This window comes from Drosophila santomea, chromosome 2R, assembly GCF_016746245.2.
Source record: "Drosophila santomea strain STO CAGO 1482 chromosome 2R, Prin_Dsan_1.1, whole genome shotgun sequence".
Classification (NCBI taxonomy): domain Eukaryota; kingdom Metazoa; phylum Arthropoda; class Insecta; order Diptera; family Drosophilidae; genus Drosophila; species Drosophila santomea.
The window spans coordinates 12,862,520-12,879,599 of NC_053017.2; the positions used below are offsets into that span (position 1 = coordinate 12,862,520).

Sequence of the window (17,080 nt, forward strand, 5' to 3'; positions counted from 1 at the left end):
CACAGGATGTCGATTACATTTGTTTACTGCACTCGGCGCACTATAATTTCCCCCTCGTTTAATGAACAGGTGCCCGTGTTGTTGTCTCCTCTGCTGCAACTGCATCCCTACTCCCCACTTACATTGCCCAGAGCAGTGTGCACTGGAATCCAGAGACATTGGAGACAAACATGGCCATCCCATCGCCGCACAAATGGCATTTAATCGCAAAAGCGCATCACCAGATTTACGCTCAAGACAAGATCAAAGCGTCAACTTAGCATTCAGCAGCCCACCAATCAGATGAACTGCGAAATCCACTCGAGATGCAAGTGGATATCGGGACTGCTCCTCTGGAGTCCGCATCCCTTAGGTTGTGCCTGGCATAGAGAACTGGAGTTAATGCCACGTGATTTGCATTTTATTTAGATATGGCAGTGATTTATCGAAGAGTACAGACATTGATATATAATTAAAAAATGTATATTTCATTTAACAACGACGTGTAGTACATGTTCTTATGCCTTCTTACTTTGTTTCGAACTTATTCTTTTAACGCAGATGTTAATTACCGCAACAATGTTGCAGCTGATATTTAGCCAAGTTAAGACCCAAGGTATGCATGTCGGTAAGCACTCTCGGTCTAAAGATAAAAAAGCGATAACATTTTAATGACTAGGACTCAGATCGCAGGGATCGTGGGTGTCGGTGGAGTGGGATTTCAGGCATTACTCAATCAGCGGGCCATAAATGCAAGCTGATTAATGCAGCTGCCTGTCCGACGACAAGTGCAACATTTCCGGTGACAATGATGGGGACTTATAATACGCTGGAAAAATTTCTATACTCATAGAAAGGATTTCCTTGCATAGACAGATATGGACAACCAATTGAATACAGAGCAAACACCATTTTAAGCAAACTGTTGGCAAATACAATTTAAATTTAAATTTGTCCCTCGGGCTAAAAGCAATTTTTTTACGTGCAGCTTGGTTTGGGGATGGTGCTGAAGTTGTCGGCGATGTAGACGACGTCATGCAGTCTGCGGATCACGGAGTAGCAATCAAACGGAGGCCACATTTGGGGTCCATGACAACGACAAGTGTCAAAACGCAGGTTGCACTCATTTAAATTGGCATGATTTACGTTTGCCCCAACTAGCCAACCAGCAGCAAGCGACTTGCATCGCCTCGCCTGTCATCCATGTGGCTGCAACTGTGGCAATATGGCAAATTCCAACAGCACTTAACAAGCGGCAGCCGAAGGAAATGACAAACAGCGGAGACAAGACGCTGACATGGCCAAAGGGAATCATCCGGGAAGGGGCAAAGAAGGCTGTAAACTGAGAGCTGGGCAATACCATCCGATCCGATACGATCCGATCCGGATTCCAGAGTGGGCATCAAGTCGAACCAAATCGGGTGGGGGGCCAGAGGGTCGCCAGTCGCCTCATGTTGTCCATGCTCATCGCCCAGTCACCTCCGTCTGCTCAGCCATTTGGTGTGCATGCAAAGTGTTGAATAATTTGTTGCGAAATTTTTCTAGATGCACAATGTCGGCTTGCAATGTTCCCTTGCACCCAGCAAAGTCGTCAATTTGGCTTTAAATGTATATCAAAAATGTATAGAACTTCTCATTTTCTTTAGTGTACTTAAAGCTTTCTGTAAATATTGTTCGATTCATAACTTTTTAATATTCAGCAGCATTTTGTGTGTGATTAATACTATTTAGGTTTTCCTATATGGTAGAGGTACCTATTTACTATTAGTGTTAGTATGTTCCCAAGTATTTCTGTAAATATTGTTCGATTCATAACTTTTTAATATGCAGCAGCATTTTGAGTGTGATTAATACTATTTAGGTTTTCCTATATGGTAGAGGTACCTATTTACTATTAGTGTTAGTATGTTCCCAAGTATTTTTGTCGGGTGCTCCGCGGCTTCGATGGGTTCTGGCAAAAGGCTTTGCTGCAGGACCGGCTTGTTAGTGTGCAACATGCTGTTGCAACGCCGGCGAGTGCAACAGCGAGTGCAACAGCGACTGCAACTGCAACTGTTGCGTTGCTGCGTAATTAAGTGGGCGACAGTCTGGTAAATGCAAATTTCTTGGCCTTGTCGCACTGCTCGCCGCAGGACATGGCCAAATGCAGATACTGCCGACCGATATGGCCGATAAGCTGTGGTGCGATGGCGCTGTTAGCGGGTTTCTGTTGCCGTTGCTGTTGCTGTTGCTGTTGCTGTTGCTGTTCTGCATCAGCTTGTAGACGGCGATAAGCGCTCGCCTATGATCTATGATCCTGACCTTGGCTGGCAGATCAGAATGCGCATACGCAATGTTGCACATTCTTAATTAAAATGTCAAAACTGGTTTAATGGCGTTAATGAACGAAACAGCACTCAGTTCGTTAGTTGGGCGAACAGGTCGCTTGGGCTTTGACAATATTGTTCGGATTCTTAGGATTCCTACGGTTCGATGTTAAAGGCCTGCGGATCGCTTTGCGGCTTTGATCTGCCTGGCGATCTGGACTTTGATTAATCGTTAGCTTTGCTGCGTTTATAAACAAAAGCTGCCGCCGCCACCGCCGGAAAATGGAAAGTTTTTCCGCTGTCTGGACAGTTTGCGTAGTGACGGTTGATTTATAGAAATCAGAGCCTGGTCTCGCAGCCATTGTTAAGTTCGTTATCGTGTCTGCAAAACTGTTTGCTGAGCTATGCCAAACTGATCATGGATATCACATAACCAAGCGCTAACTGATTCATTATCGATTTGAGATTCATTTTTATTCGATGCAAAAATCTCTTTTGATTAGGAAACATTAAAGATTTGTAATTATGTTTTTTTTCCACTCATCTCCACTCTTTTATTAGTTTTAAATGTTAACTCGACTGTGAAGGACCCATGCTACAGCTCGTCCAATTCATTGCATTCCCTTCTACTTAATGCAGACGCCTCTGCATCACAGATACACTTGCAAAAACTCTCAGATGGCTCGAACTGCATTTCGTAACTTTTAGTACATTCTGCAACAAATAGAAAATTGTAGACCTCTTTGAATATTCACACAAGATATTCATATTTAAGAATTAATAATCTGCATGCTACATGACAGATCCAAAACGTTTTTCACAGTGCATCGAGCCCAAAAGCCCGACTCTTGGGGGTTCCCTTGTCTGCAAAGTTGTGTGATTTATTTGGGCGGCTCGGGTGTTTTTCGCTCTTTGTGCGCTGCGCTTTTTATTATGGCACAGTTTTTATTATTTTTATTGGTGCGCACTCGAGTGGATTTCGCCGGAGTGCTGGAGTGTAGCTGGAGGAGTTGCAGTCCCATAAAGCACCACCAGCACCACCCAGACCACCCGCACCACCCGCACCACCCACTACACTTTTCTGAGGCAGTAAACAGAACTGCATTGGGTATATGGATATGCATATCGAGGCAGGCACACACGAATATGTGCATTTATTATTTTACTTGGCTTGCTCGCATTTTGCAAAAACGATCTGTAGACACAATAAATTACCAATTATATTTTCATTTCATATTTCTGTCATTGATTTCGCTTCCAGACTGACTGCATGCCTCAATGAAAACCAACGGGGGATGTCTGTCCCGCCCTTCAACTCAAGCGAAATTCATATCCAATGTAAAAGACAGTTTGTTTTATCAATCAAAAGACAAAGTTGTATAGCTTTTAAAATGGTTTCGGAAAGGACACAGACAATTTTACAAATTAAATTAAAAAGCATTGGAGTATTTCATTCAAAGTCGCCCCATACTTGGTTCCATTAAATCTCTTGATCTTTTCAATTCTAATGCATACCTCAATGAATTGTAACACGTATACAATAAATAGAATACAAGAGATCGAGATTAAATAGTTACACTTTCTATTTTTAAAGCCAAGTGGCTCACATGGAAAAACAAATGATAAGGAGATACCGGCGACATCGGTCCACTCGTATGTTACATACTCCCATTTGACTGGTAAAACTTTGACCACACATTTTGCTTTTTTTATTAGTTTTGAATCAAATAAATATTAATTGAAATTTTAAGTGAAATTTAACAGAAAATTCAAGGAACTGATAAAGTCAAAAAACGTTATGTATTATTTTTCAAATAAATTAAAATGTTTCTGTTTCTTTGCTCACCCAATGGGGCTTAATCTCGATTTTAATGAAGCCTTGGGAGTCGGAAAAGTGCAGTCACATTTTGCTTTTATCAGTTTTGAATTAAATAAGTATTAAACGAAATTAAAGTTTATTTTATATACATTGGGATATTTCAATTAAAAGCACCACAGAGAATATATACCGATACGGTCTTCCATTTCACTTCTTGATTTTTTCAATTCCAATGCATATAACACTGATATGATAACCAAATACAAACAGAAACCTAAAACAAATTAATATTAAATAGTTACGGTTTCTATTTTAATAGTCGATTTTCTCACATGGACTAATTATTAAACCGATTATGGTGTATACTCTAGCCCGCTCTGTGATAAACTCCCATTCTTTGCACAACTTTATAATATATGCGGTAGTAATTATAATAACTAACGGAATTATTATAGCCACCCAAGTCCACACAAGAAAGCGGTTTTCCTAAAATCCAAAAAGGGTCAAAATATAATGTCTAATACACGTATCTTTTATATACCAAGATTGCACCAAACAGAAGGAATAGTGCAGCAACAATTGTAAAGCTGCCTCCCCCAATTGCGATTTTGTGGTATACGTCAAAGGTTTCACCTGTGCAAAAAGATAGTTCTTAGATTTAATCTTTTTTTTGAATGTATATATTTTAAAGTAGATTTACGGGTAGACACATATATAATAATAACGACACTTAGTGCTATTATGGCTATGGCCCAAAGACCTAATTCTAATCGACCGGTAAGTTTTCCAGAAAAAAAGTTGCACATTTTGATTTTTTTTTTTATCAATTTGCAATCAAATAAATATTGAACAAAATTTTCCGTTAAACCTAAAAGAAAAGTCAAGGAATTTATGATGCGTAAATATATCGTAACTTATATATATATATATATTTTTTTTTAAAAATAAATCTAAATGTTTTTATTTCTGTGCTCAGCCCAATGGGCTCAATATCAATCTTTAATGAAATCTAACAGTCAGAAAAGTGTAGTTTTAACCGTAAAGAAAAAAAACCGCTAGAGTTAAGTTATCAGAAAGAAAAGCTCGAAAATCGACTTTCCAAAGAAAAATGTATATGGCTTTTAAAATGGTTTCGATAAGGACACAGACAATTTTACAAATTAAATTAAAAAGCATTGGAGTATTTCATTAAAAGTCGCCCCATGCTTGGTTCCATTCAATCTCTTGATCTTTTCAATTCTAATGCATACTTCAATAAATTGTAACACGTATACAATAAATAGCCTACAAGAGATCGAGATTAATTAGTTACACTTTCCATTTTTAAAGTGGAGTGGCTCACCAGGATAAAATACACCGTAAAGTAAGTATTTGTACCTCCATCCCGTGGTCCACTTGATCACATTTATGGTAAAAAGTAGAACAGCTGCCTCAAGCATTATAGCCATCGCAGCATACAGAGGAAAGAGTTTTTCCTAAAAATCAAAAATGAACAAAAGAAAATAATTAAGATACGTATCATGCATATACCGAGTATACTCCAATTAGTAAAAATTAGTATAGTATTGAAAACTATATTTACTGGCAGACACTAATCCAATTGCAATTGCGGCTACAATTATTAGGCCGATGGCACTAGAAACGAGATCTGTACGAGGTTTAAGACACATTTTGTTTTTATTAGCTTAGAATTAAATAAATATTGAACGAAATTTTTCGTTAAACCCAACAGAAAACTCAAGAAACTCACGATTCGTAAAAATTTTGAAACTTATCAAGAACGAAACATCAAAAACATATATATATTTTTTTTTAAACTTAAACTTATCAAAAACAAGAATTTATATACATTTTTTTTTAAGTCTAAATGTTTTTATTTCTTTTCTCACCCGATTGTGTTCAATCTCGAGCCTAGCAGTCAAAGAACCGCCCAGACTTAAATTATCAAAAAGAAAAGCGCGAAAATTCCTTTGTTGGGCTGTTTTTATTTTCGTCTGCAGTCGGGACCGTCTATATCTATTTCCATTGCCGTTTTTTAAGGCCGGCCAGTTTGGCTTTGTGCAAAGCCTGCCGCCACATCAAGTTCTCAGCACAGCGATTTGGGAATGGAAATCAAAAGTCGCAGTTAAAGTGTCTAGGAAATTGTGCATGCATTAAATAAATGAAACTCCCTTCATCCCGAAGGACGGCCAGAGTGACCAAGGGTCGGTCCAGGAACAACCTCGGGTCCATGTGCAAATTAAAATGGGAATAAGAGGAGAAGGCGGGAATTTTGTAGTGGGAGACTTGCAGTTGGGGGTTGAGCATAAAAAATTAAAACAGACTGGCTGGAATAACTTTGGGGAGAGGTTAAGCGATACGGAAGAAAAAAATGTAATCAAACGTGAACATTTAAAATTAGTTTAATATATTTAACTTACAATATTAAATTGAACGAGTATTATTATTATTATTAGGAATTGCTATTGTGGACATGGAAATGTTAATGCACACGATATATTTGGTGCCTCAAACCCGATATGCATCGCAACGTTTATCGTTTTGCTGAACTCAAAATATTGAAATGTGAACAATTTCTCGACCCCATCCTATACGTCATTTGCCTGGCCAATTATAAAGTTCGGCTGGAAATCCAAACTAGCGCAAAAACTATAGAAAAGCCAAAAGGAACGTCGATGTAATTCCATCTGGGCAGCTCAGTTTTCTGGGCTCTTTTAGAGGGCACACCTTGAAGTGGTGGCAGGTGGTATAATTATATTCTCCAATTTTCATGGGTTGAGAGGATTCGTGTGCCTCATTTTCTTTGCATATTTCACCATAATTTGCTGCTCTTGTTTGTTCTGCCAGTTGTCCTGGCGAACAAATTGCGAATTGAAAACTTCGAAAACTAACGGCAATTACAGAATTTTACAAAAACCCAAAACCAAAAACGAAACGGGTACGAGCTCGAACCAGAAACCAAAAACTTGGACTATTTGGCTGACTGTGCGTGTAATTATAATTTTCTTTAAGTCGGTTTGCGCAAACTTTTCTTTATGTCAAACTTTCGTACTGCTGCTCTTTCCATCTTGGCGACCGCAAACAATTTTGTGGAAAACTTGCCGCTCTCCCCCTTACACTGAATTACTGAATTTTCCCGATTTTTCCATGTTGTTGGTAATTATGCTCTTTGTGCGACGCAAGCAAACTTTCGGGTACATCGTCTGAGTGTATTAGTTGTAATGTGCTTCGCTTCGCCCAAGGAGCAGAGCCAAGTTGCCAAACTTACGACAACAATAACAAGGAAAACAAGCGTCGACGGAGGCAGAGGACTCGTCCCCATGCCATTTGTATTTTGGGAACTTACCTTTCGCTTTGGCCATATCCTTCGGCTAGACAATGCGTCTTATTAGAGGGGCTTGCCAGCGGTGAACTTTCCGGTGATTTTCATTCATCAGAAGTTTGGCATCAAATTTTCAGCTAATCACGTTGTCGCTGAATGGGATTGTAACTTTATAAACAGTTTTCCAACGCTCACGTTTCCCTAATATTTCCATTAGCACCAGCCGGAAACATTCATTTCATTTAAATAATAGGCGAGGATAAACAGAAGCCAAAAGCATGAAAACACTGATAACTTTAGATATTTGTTTTAACAATAATACATTTTCTTACCAATTAAAAACGTTAGATGTAAAATATGAGCGATTTTAAAAAATATTTCAATAGAATTCCAATCCTTGAGCAGAGTGTGTATCTTCAACGCAAATACGAAAGCACAGCATATTGGTATGACACAAATAGAGAGCAAAGCTAAATGTATATACTCCTAGAAAAACTAGTTTATCGCAAATATGTCACTGAAAACTATTAAGTTATTACCACATCCAACATAATTTTTATTGCAAAGGCAATGCCAATGAAAATAACAACCGGAGTAAGGAAAATAATATCATATGTGCTGATATTAAACACTGTAGAAATACTAAAAATTAACACAGTTTTAAAATGGGTATGTATATTTAAATACCATGTCGCAGCAGTCCTATCAAAATGAATACGAAAGCAATACCTCCCAGAATCCATAAAAAAGGCGATTTACTTATACACATTTTTGAAAATTTTAAGATTGTCTTTGTAGACATAAAAATCCATGGTAACTCTTCCTAGGATTACATAAAGTTCATTCTTAACCCTTTACAACATATCTTTTGCATAGTTTCACCTAATGAAATCCATCCATAATTCAGGCAAACAAATGAAAACTAATTTTTGTTGCCTGGCACTTAACACCAACTCACGACTTGCCCATTTCGGCTAATGACCAGATATATTGCCATAATGAATTTGTTGCTGGGGGCTGTGATTTGGCTAACTGCCTCTGCATGATTCTCCCTTTGTGGCGTTCGAAATGCCATTTATTGGGTTACTCAATCAAATATGTGATGCGGCAACTCAGGTTACCACATAGGTAAATCGGGAGAGATTTAAACACCCATACATGTTTTAATACATTGCAGTTAATCAATATCCCCATCCTTCTAAAACAAGGCAGATTTTTTAATTATCATTTTGTTGGGAACATCTGCTTTTAAAGGGCTGCGATGGCTGTTCGTATTAATATGTCCATGTACATACATGTACAACAATCGCTAGTCAAATTTTGTATTAAAAAATACTTTCATTTAGGCTTTGTGAAAAATCTAAAAACATATATGCATATATCATATTTAAACCCCATCACCCCAGCATTCCAGCATTCCACTATGCGATGCTAATTCGAATGCAGGCCCTCGAACATCCTTGAGAGTTATGCAAAGCAGGAGCTGCCGAATGCAAAATGTGTTTTCACTTTTGTTCGTTTATCAAACGGGTTGGTTGGTTGGTTGGTTGGTTTGTTTGTCGTTTTGTCGGGCTTGTTGGGTTTTGTTGGGTTTTGTGGGGCTTGTGGGGTTCGCTGGCAAGGCGCCATGGTTGGACTCCAACTCTGGCTGCAATATGACCAACGGCAACAAATAGCTGACAGTAAAAACGGCAAAGGCGCTGGATACAGCTGAAACCTGAAAAGGACCCGGGGCAAATTCACGACTCGCATACTGAAAACCAAACTGCAGTCTGAGCGGAGTGAAGACAGGCACACGTGATGGGGGATATTGTGTTTACGGTGTGGCTACATGGATACATGGCTACATGGCTACATGGCGGCATATGGGTGCATGGATGTGGAGCGGGTGCAGCTGCCCCAAACGCAGAGTGAAGCCAAGTGAAAATGAAAACAAAGTTTAACAAACCGTGGCTAACGAGCTACATTATTAAAACTTCAAAAATGCATAAATTTGCCGGAGACGAATGGAGCGAACTGCAGACTGCGGCATTATAATAATATAATGCATATCCCGGCCAGGCATTTGAAAGTTATTGACACCTCCTCCAATCTCCAATCTCCGCTCTCCCTACTCCCATCACCCAACAGCCGGGAAAACTCGTGACGCGATCGGTTTTGTTGGCTCCTCCGAAGGAAGGTGTTGCAACACAGGCCAGGTACCACAAGAGCTGCACGATCTGGGCACTGGGCACCCGCTCCCCATTCCAATCCCAGCCGCAATCCAATCCCAGCCCAACTGGAGCTGCGGTTCGAGTTCGCGACTCGGCTGCCAAGTGATTCTGCGCATATTAGTTGGCCATTAGGCGCACACCATTGTCAGCTGTGAACGAACGGCAGTCGAAGGCGCATTAAAATTCAGACGGTGTTAAATATTACAAGCGCCCCCTGTTGCAGAAAAGGGGAAAAGGTTTCGCGCTGATTTGCAGCTGCCACTCAAGAAAGGGGGTGGGAGGGGTCGAGTGGGTAGAAGGGTGTAGAAGGGGGTGGTGCCGCAGATCGCGTAGGAGCTTGTGAAATGTATTGGCGACGTGATATGTTAATCTTACAGGCGAAAACGTGGAGCGATTCGGGTGCGGATGTTCGGCAGACAGAGAAACACTTGTCGCCAAGACAAGTGGCCTGAAGTGGATTCTTCGTTTTCATTTAAATAAAATTTAATATAATATTTCTGAAGGTTTTAGGAAATGTTTCTATTAACTCAGAAGTTTGCTTTCATTACATTTTAGCTGCAATAACGAACAGCAAACGTCCAACTGAAAACTTTATTTAGATCTTTTGTGGTAATCATGAACATAGCACAATGTTTGTATGCTAACCCTTAATGTTAAGAAACGTATCCTTGGCATTCTGAACCACCAAAACGGTGATCTTGGCATCTGGTGTAATCAGTACCTCGTGAAACTTGGTACGCACTCTCAACAGAGTTAAATTTTGAGCTGGCTCCATTTTGGAGAGGAATGCCTGGCACTTCTCCCGCAAATTGTCATATAGACAGGCATACTGCAGGCCATCCTGGCGATCCATCGAGGTCTTAACCGGCACACCCGAGTGATTCATGATCAATATGTCCTCCACGCCGGGTTTCGCCTGCACTTTGCGAAATACCTCCTCCACGTAGCTTTTGGTTCGCTTCGTCTGCGTAAGGCTTTGATCTATCAGCTTAGAAGTAAATACGAAAAATTTAAAAACTTACATCTGTCTCTGCATCCTGCATTTTGACAATGGTTTTGCTTAAACGTCTTCCAAATTTACTTTGAGTTAAATATTTTCCTAATCAATAGCAATAGCTGCTTGGGTTGCTTAAATTGTTGTTTGTGGGTATGACATTTGAGTACTGGAATACCTTGATTTTGCTCTTGTGAAATGTAAATGGGTTATAGTTACAACCGAGTAAAATCGCAGCAATTGCGCACCGTTATTAGAGCCCGGGCTGCAGAAAAGATTAATAAATTCCTTGGGTATCATCCCTTGACGTCATAATCACGGGCATTAGATGATTAGATGATTTAGTCGGATGCCAAGCAGGGCCAAATTAGGCGGGAGTTATTTGCCAAAGCGGGCTGTAAGTCAACGGCCAACTCTAATCGGCTCCTAACTCAGCTGCCAAGCATCATGGACGGCCCACTTTCGAGGCCCACTGCTCGCTCCCAGAGCATAAAGTGCAATTATAGCGGTGCAGCGAGGAGCAGGGCCATGAAATACCAACACCCGACAGCTGTAAACAACAATTTGCCGGTCGCATAAGCCATAAGCGCATCTCGCAGCTCGCAGTTCGCAGTTCTCATCTGAGACCAAATGCCAATAACTCGCCGTTCGAGAGCGCTTATAAAAAAGTTATTTAAAAGCCCAGCCAACTCGGCTGGAGTCCAAGAGCCAAACTCGAACTCAAAGGCAAGCCAAAACCAATCCAAGCCAACAATGGCAAATGATGATGAGACGTCCAGTCGTTTCAGGTTAAACGCTAAGCGTTTCGGCAAACGGCAAACGCGAAAACGCGCAAAAAGTTAGACGCAACCAAGGAGTCGACTTCACTCAAACTCAAGACGACGGATTGTGGATGGTAGAAGCTTGAATGAAAATACCTCGAACAGGAGAAGCGAACGTAATGAGCAAATTTATGGTCAATTGATAATTTACAGGCACTCGGTATCATCAATAATGGAGTGAACCGCTGCCGCTGCCGCTGAGGCTCTGGATCGAAGATGAGGCATTGTTATTGGGAGCAATGTGGCGCAAATTGTGCTAAATGTTTCGGCAGACCGACCAGACCCTACGCACTCTCGCACATGAAATATATTTATGTGAGCATCTTAAAGTGGACCCTTGGCCATATTTTATACAATTCGACTGTCAACCGAAGAACTGGGTCAGAGGTTCGTTGCGAGCTGGAAATCTCGCAGCGCTTTTGTTGTCTAGGCCTTCTTGCGCCGCAATTTAAGTCGCTAATTGAACGCTTTGTCTGACACATCGAATAAATCACACGATTGCCAGCTTGCACCTTGCAAGCCACTCGCCAGTCGCCATTCGCCAGTCGAGCGACGTAGGTCTGAACCTGAATCGAAAACACAAACCCAAACCCGAACACCGAACTCGAACTGCACGTCGCCATGTTTATGCCAATAATATGCCATAAAATATAGAAAGAAGCCGGCACAATGGAGCACAGTACAGTGCACTTGGGGTCCCAAAACGGCTGGCTGCCGAGGAGCGGCTTCCTCTGATAAACTTTATGACATCGAGAGGGAAGTGGAAGTGCAGCCACTTTGTCAGCGGGCATCCGCCAGTTCCTGGTCCCAGATCCCAGGTCCCTTGTACTCTGGTCTCTGGTCCCTGGTCCGTGGTCCTCCGAGCCCGAGTCCGATACCAAGCCAATTCCTCTCCCCGTCCTTGAGCACGGCGCTAAAGTTTAAGCATTGCCCGAACTTTACGCACAACTTGCACACATAATTTACGTCCCATCCTCCGCTCCTCTGCGTAATTATTGGCCAGGAGCCGAGCTCTGAATGTCGAAGAGGTTGGGGCATGGGCATGGGTTATATGTGAGTGCATTAGAGGCGACCACAAATTGTTTGGTTTGCTTGGGTTTAGCGCAAATTGTAGTCATAACTTCTTCTCCGGCTGCCGTCAGTCGAAAAATCGGTCTTATGATGGCTCAAATGCACCTCGTTTGGCGGACGGAATCTAGGAAAGGTTAACTGGTTACGAACTCCCCTCTATTACGACGTCATTCGATCGGCTTCAAGTGATGACTGCTCACTAAAAACATAAATATAAGCTACTAGCATTGGCTCTCCATTTAATCCCATACCTAAATATAGTTTAAGGTTTTAAAGTGATACCCTTGCAAATCTAAAGTGATTACAAACTATTTACATTTGGCCAATAGCGTTACCACCTAAGCCAAGTGCAAGGCGTATCCATAAGCAGATTGGCCCATTGGGAAGACCTCCTTGGCGGACGAGTCTGTTTGAGAACGCAACTGCCGCAAATCCCACATCAATCAAATTGTCCGTTGCCCTAACAACGGTAACATATTAACAACTAATGTATCAACAAAAGCTTTGTGTGTGTACTGCGGGTGCAGCAAAGGCAAATTAAGCCCGGCTTAAGTAACCACTAAGCACAATGGCGCACAGCACATGCAAACTATATTGGCCATTAATCGCCCAAGTCAATCGCAGTATGGCTGTGGATTTCCACCTTTAAAGTGGAAGCTGAGGAGATTGTAAAATAAATTTAAATGACATATGTATATGTCTATATGGAGCTAAGGAGATCGTACAATAAATTTAGATGTCATATATGTCTATATGGGTTTGTTGCAGCTACTTTAAATGTTTATTTTCTTTCAAATCCTAAGTTCCATGGTCCTTTCAACCAGTGTTTCCCATTTATAGGGCCTGCAAATGCATTGCATGCAGCATATAATAACATGCCACGCCCCCCCACAGCACTCATACATGCTCAAAAGGACACCTGAGTCCTTGCTCGGGAATATAAGTTGTTATAGAACAGGGAGCGGGACTTGGCTTGGAGCTGGACAAACTTCCGAGCCACCAGGATGTGTCCTATGCTTTCTGCATTGATTTCGAATTTCCAAGGAAGTAGCGCGGAAACTTGTTAGTCGGCCTTCCGCCCGTTCCCCACCCCATTCCCCACCCCATTCCCATTCCCCACCCACATAATTCGCTTTGCATGCAGTTGGCAGAAAAGCAGGGGAGACACGAGCCTGGCCCGGGCTATTACGCTGGCAAATTGCAATGTAATTAGTTTTTACATTTCTATATAGTCGGCGAACGTATAATTGTGGAAAATGGCATTTCTAGTTAATTAATGGCCTCCTGCCCTCGCCCTTGCCCCGCAGCCCCGGAGTCCTGGAGCTGTGCGAAAACTTTCTGCACATTTGTTGCCGCTTCTCGGCGTGTGCAGTCAACAAAAAAAAGTGCACCTGCCACGCCCCCACCCGCCCAGTGTCAACCATTGGCAACTTTGCTTGAATTGCTTGAAAAATTTAATTAAAACGCTGGCATTTTGGAACCCCCTAGTCGTAAAAATATCATTTCAACCCATGCGCTCACTGAAATCGGGGGAAAATCCCGGTTGCTCCCCGAAGTGCAGCAAACTTCCACAGGTTGTTGATTAAATTACCAATATGTTTGATTAAAATTGGAAATGCAATGTGCGAAAATGGGCACATCCTTTGTGCTATCACTTAACTTATTTGAAAGATCATTCGAAAGCTGTCACTGGCATTTAATATGAACTTCATTTGTTAATGATTACAAAACAGATATTGTAGTATGCAGAAATAGTACTACTAATAAATTTTAATTTCTGTACAAGGAAACATTGAAAATACTTATACAAATCAGAAGTACATGCTGTAGATTCCTTAATGCTTTCAACCAAAGTTCTTATTACAGAGGAGTTGGGTCGGAAAAAACGAAATTGCGCCTTGAGTTAAGTTGTTTTAGCGGGAACGGCTCAGAAAAGAAGAACGTTCGCAGTACTGGCTTCGTGACTGGATTTTTCTTAAATGACAATTGTGATTTATCCAGCTCCGTTTTTGAATAATTGAGAATTTTCCGATATTTTCTGTACATTATTTCTTTCTGATTTAGAAAGGCGTACAGACGACGGCGTTTCAAGATCCTCGACTCCCCGGACTCCGAATAAGTTGCAGTTTCCCTAGTTTTGTTGACTTCCGATGAGAGCGTTCTGGTAAAGCTCAAATGGGGCGAAACGTCAATGATGGCCGCACTACCTCCAAAGGTAGTGGCTCCCTGGTAAAATGGCGAGCTTAACGTGGAACGTGGCCTAAACCCGGAGGATGTTGGGTGCGGTGACTCGTTGTTAGAGTCCCTGCCAGCGGCGTCGCTCTTTTTCTCCTGAGAATAATCCAAATCTTTCGGCTTCATCCTGGCTCACTTTCAGAAATAGAATAAAAATCACTACTGAAAGTTCCAAAAAATTCGGTTTGGAATTGGAAATATTTAAACTTCCTACAACGCAATCGAGAAGTTATGTGAAACAACATTGTAATTATTACCTTAGATTTCAAAGGCAACTAGATGAGCCACCAACAAATGGGAAATTTCAGACTGACTCATAGGCATGTGCTAAAAATTGAATTAAAATTAAAACAAGAAAGAACGCTATAGTCGAGTTTCCCGACTATTAGATACCCGTTACTCAGCATTTAAATTTAAAAAGTTTTTTGGCAAATCGACAGAAATTTACAAGACCAATACAAAAATGAAAAAATATCAAAACATTTTTCAAAAGTGTGGGCGTAGCAGCTTTTGACGATTTGTGGGCGTTAGAGTGGGCGTGGCAAAAAGTTTTTTGGCAAATCGATAGAAATTTACAAGAATAATACAAAAATGAAAAAATATCAAAACATTTTTCAAAAGTGTGTCCGTGGCAGTTTTGGGCGGTTTGTGGGCGTTAGAGGGGGCGTGGCAAAAAGTTTTTTGGCAAATCGATAGAAATTTACAAGACCAATACAAAAATGAAAAAATATCAAAACATTTTTCAAAAGTGTGGGCGTGGCAGTTTTGGGCGGTTTGTGGGCGTTAGAGGGGGCGTGGCAAAAAGTGTTTTGGCAAATCGATAGAAATTTACAAGACCAATACAAAAATGAAAAGATATCAAAACATTTTTCAAAAGTGTGGGCGTAGCAGCTTTTGGCGGTTTGTGGGCGTTAGAGTGGGCGTGGCAAAAAGTTTTTTGGCAAATCGATAGAAATTTACAAGACCAATTCAAAAATGAAAAGATATTAAAACATTTTTCAAAAGTGTGGGCGTGGCAGTTTTGGGCGGTTTGTGGGCGTTAGAGTGGGCGTGGCAACATGAATCGACAAACTTGCGCTGCGTCTATGTCTCTGGAGTCTGTATGCTTAATCCTAACTTTCTAGCTTTTGTAGTTCCTGAGATCACAGCGTTCATACGGACGGACAGACAGACGGACAGACGGACAGACGGACAGACGGACAGACGGACAGACGGACAGACGGACATGGTCATATCGACTCGGCTATTGGTCCTGATCAAGAATATATATACTTTATATGGTCGGAAACCCTTCCTTCTGCCTGTTACATACTTTTCAACGAATCTAGTATACCCTTTTACTCTACGAGTAACGGGTATAAATAGAAACCAAAGTGTCTTGGCATTAAATGTCACTTCCACTAATAAACAGTCGCAAAATCAATAATATTTTGATAATGCACTTCTTATAATTCGGTAAAAGGCGTAAATTGCATAATGTGTTGAACGTTTATACCTTTTTTTCAGTGAATATAATCTTCTTATTTTATAACTCATACAAGAACTGAAATGTGTTGCAATGCGAGCCGCCAGAACTGTTGCATCGTTATAGGATTCCTGGCGGTTATTGTAGGGTCTGCCGATCTAGGATACCGAACTCATCTGATGGGTAAAAATGTGCCACATTTTGCATTTCTATATCTGACAGATATTATCTGTTGATCTTATAGTCACATATGGTGGAAATCGTTGGCTATTGGTGTCTGCGATAGGCTGGATAGTCATAATCATGGCAGCAGTTTTACTGATTGTAGGCGCAATAAAGGCAAATAATTGTTATCAAAAAGATTACACAAATTTTACGTATTCGCAATTTTAGAAAATCCCTACTCTTCTGGTTATTTGGATAATAGTCGTACTGACTTGCGGAGTTATTCAGATTCTTGTAAGAATTGTATTATTCACTCCAGGCAAAAAAATGTATTCACAAGACGCGTACCATATTGTTGCTGGGGGCCTTATAATAATTCTTATACGTAAGTCTACCTAAAACTTGATTTTTACCAGTATGTTTAAGATTACAATATCCCTTTTTTGTCAGTCTTGGTATTTTCTGCCGCGTACTACCCTTATGCATACAAACGAGAACTTGAAGAAGACGAATACGAATAAATCAAATTTTGAAATCAATATGTCTTTCCTCAAACCACTTATTATTATTATACATTTTAAGGCTCAGATCTCTTGGTAATTCAAGTTCTACCATCTGAATATTTGATAACTGTATTATTGTCTTATGGGGTCTTCTGCTTCAAGAACTGTGAGATGTATCTATGGAAAC

At 40.8% G+C, this 17,080-nt stretch overlaps 5 protein-coding genes across 8 annotated transcripts; 1 reads left to right on the forward strand and 4 right to left on the reverse strand.

Moving 5' to 3' along the window:
- Nucleotides 1–4,257: 4,257 nt before the first annotated feature.
- On the reverse strand, nucleotides 4,258–4,973 carry LOC120446395. Its single transcript, XM_039627332.1, has 4 exons — nucleotides 4,805–4,973; nucleotides 4,646–4,737; nucleotides 4,437–4,590; nucleotides 4,258–4,378 (listed from the first exon to the last, which is right to left on the reverse strand). Exons 1-4 carry the CDS (start codon nucleotides 4,908–4,910, stop codon nucleotides 4,269–4,271), a joined length of 462 nt encoding a protein of 153 aa, XP_039483266.1. The 5' UTR covers nucleotides 4,911–4,973; the 3' UTR covers nucleotides 4,258–4,268.
- Nucleotides 4,974–5,224: 251 nt separating this feature from the next.
- LOC120445941 lies at nucleotides 5,225–8,230 on the reverse strand. 4 transcript variants are annotated; one of them, XM_039626606.1, is made up of 6 exons: nucleotides 8,114–8,230; nucleotides 7,966–8,057; nucleotides 7,759–7,912; nucleotides 7,451–7,627; nucleotides 5,447–5,579; nucleotides 5,225–5,388 (listed from the first exon to the last, which is right to left on the reverse strand). In XM_039626606.1, the coding sequence occupies exons 1-4, from the start codon at nucleotides 8,226–8,228 to the stop codon at nucleotides 7,560–7,562; spliced, it is 429 nt and encodes a 142-aa protein (XP_039482540.1). In that variant the 5' UTR covers nucleotides 8,229–8,230; the 3' UTR covers nucleotides 5,225–5,388; nucleotides 5,447–5,579; nucleotides 7,451–7,559. The 4 variants fall into 4 exon arrangements, 2 of the variants coding, with proteins under 2 accessions (XP_039482540.1, XP_039482539.1); XM_039626605.1 differs by having other exon boundaries at nucleotides 7,451–7,713; XR_005615797.2 differs by lacking the exons at nucleotides 7,451–7,627; nucleotides 7,759–7,912; nucleotides 7,966–8,057; nucleotides 8,114–8,230 and adding an exon at nucleotides 5,635–5,845.
- Nucleotides 8,231–10,216: 1,986 nt separating this feature from the next.
- Nucleotides 10,217–10,815, reverse strand: LOC120445790 (dynein light chain roadblock-type 1). The gene is made up of 2 exons (XM_039626396.1): nucleotides 10,662–10,815; nucleotides 10,217–10,603 (listed from the first exon to the last, which is right to left on the reverse strand). The coding sequence occupies exons 1-2, from the start codon at nucleotides 10,680–10,682 to the stop codon at nucleotides 10,280–10,282; spliced, it is 345 nt and encodes a 114-aa protein (XP_039482330.1). The 5' UTR covers nucleotides 10,683–10,815; the 3' UTR covers nucleotides 10,217–10,279.
- A 3,449-nt stretch (nucleotides 10,816–14,264) lies between these two features.
- LOC120445606 lies at nucleotides 14,265–15,000 on the reverse strand. Its single transcript, XM_039626115.1, has one exon. The coding sequence runs from the start codon at nucleotides 14,884–14,886 to the stop codon at nucleotides 14,386–14,388; it is 501 nt and encodes a 166-aa protein (XP_039482049.1). The 5' UTR covers nucleotides 14,887–15,000; the 3' UTR covers nucleotides 14,265–14,385.
- Nucleotides 15,001–16,118: 1,118 nt separating this feature from the next.
- On the forward strand, nucleotides 16,119–17,036 carry LOC120445424. Its single transcript, XM_039625848.1, has 5 exons — nucleotides 16,119–16,215; nucleotides 16,267–16,408; nucleotides 16,470–16,564; nucleotides 16,619–16,775; nucleotides 16,841–17,036. Exons 2-5 carry the CDS (start codon nucleotides 16,309–16,311, stop codon nucleotides 16,909–16,911), a joined length of 423 nt encoding a protein of 140 aa, XP_039481782.1. The 5' UTR covers nucleotides 16,119–16,215; nucleotides 16,267–16,308; the 3' UTR covers nucleotides 16,912–17,036.
- Nucleotides 17,037–17,080: the final 44 nt, after the last annotated feature.

Bases quoted from the DNA above. Each gene is read 5' to 3' on its own strand.
- LOC120446395 (XM_039627332.1), bottom strand. From the start codon at position 4,910: ATGTGCAACTTTTTTTCTGGAAAACTTACCGGTCGATTAGAATTAGGT. The intron at 4,738-4,804 runs GTAAATCTACTT...CTTTTTGCACAG, and splicing joins TATTATATATGTGTCTACCC to GTGAAACCTTTGACGTATAC. The intron at 4,379-4,436 runs GTGAGAAAATCG...AATTTGTTTTAG, and splicing joins CGGTTTAATAATTAGTCCAT to GTTTCTGTTTGTATTTGGTT.
- LOC120445941 (XM_039626605.1), bottom strand. From the start codon at position 8,228: ATGTCTACAAAGACAATCTTAAAATTTTCAAAAATGTGTATAAGTAAA. The intron at 8,058-8,113 runs GTATTTAAATAT...GTATTTCTACAG, and splicing joins GATAGGACTGCTGCGACATG to TGTTTAATATCAGCACATAT. The intron at 7,714-7,758 runs GTAAGAAAATGT...TAAAGTTATCAG, and splicing joins ACATCTAACGTTTTTAATTG to TGTTTTCATGCTTTTGGCTT.
- LOC120445790 (XM_039626396.1), bottom strand. From the start codon at position 10,682: ATGCAGGATGCAGAGACAGAT. The intron at 10,604-10,661 runs GTAAGTTTTTAA...AGCCTTACGCAG, and splicing joins TGCAGGATGCAGAGACAGAT to ACGAAGCGAACCAAAAGCTA.
- LOC120445606 (XM_039626115.1), bottom strand. From the start codon at position 14,886: ATGAAGCCGAAAGATTTGGATTATTCTCAGGAGAAAAAGAGCGACGCC.
- LOC120445424 (XM_039625848.1), top strand. From the start codon at position 16,309: ATGTGTTGCAATGCGAGCCGCCAGAACTGTTGCATCGTTATAGGATTC. The intron at 16,409-16,469 runs GTAAAAATGTGC...TTGATCTTATAG, and splicing joins ATACCGAACTCATCTGATGG to TCACATATGGTGGAAATCGT. The intron at 16,565-16,618 runs GCAAATAATTGT...TCGCAATTTTAG, and splicing joins TGATTGTAGGCGCAATAAAG to AAAATCCCTACTCTTCTGGT.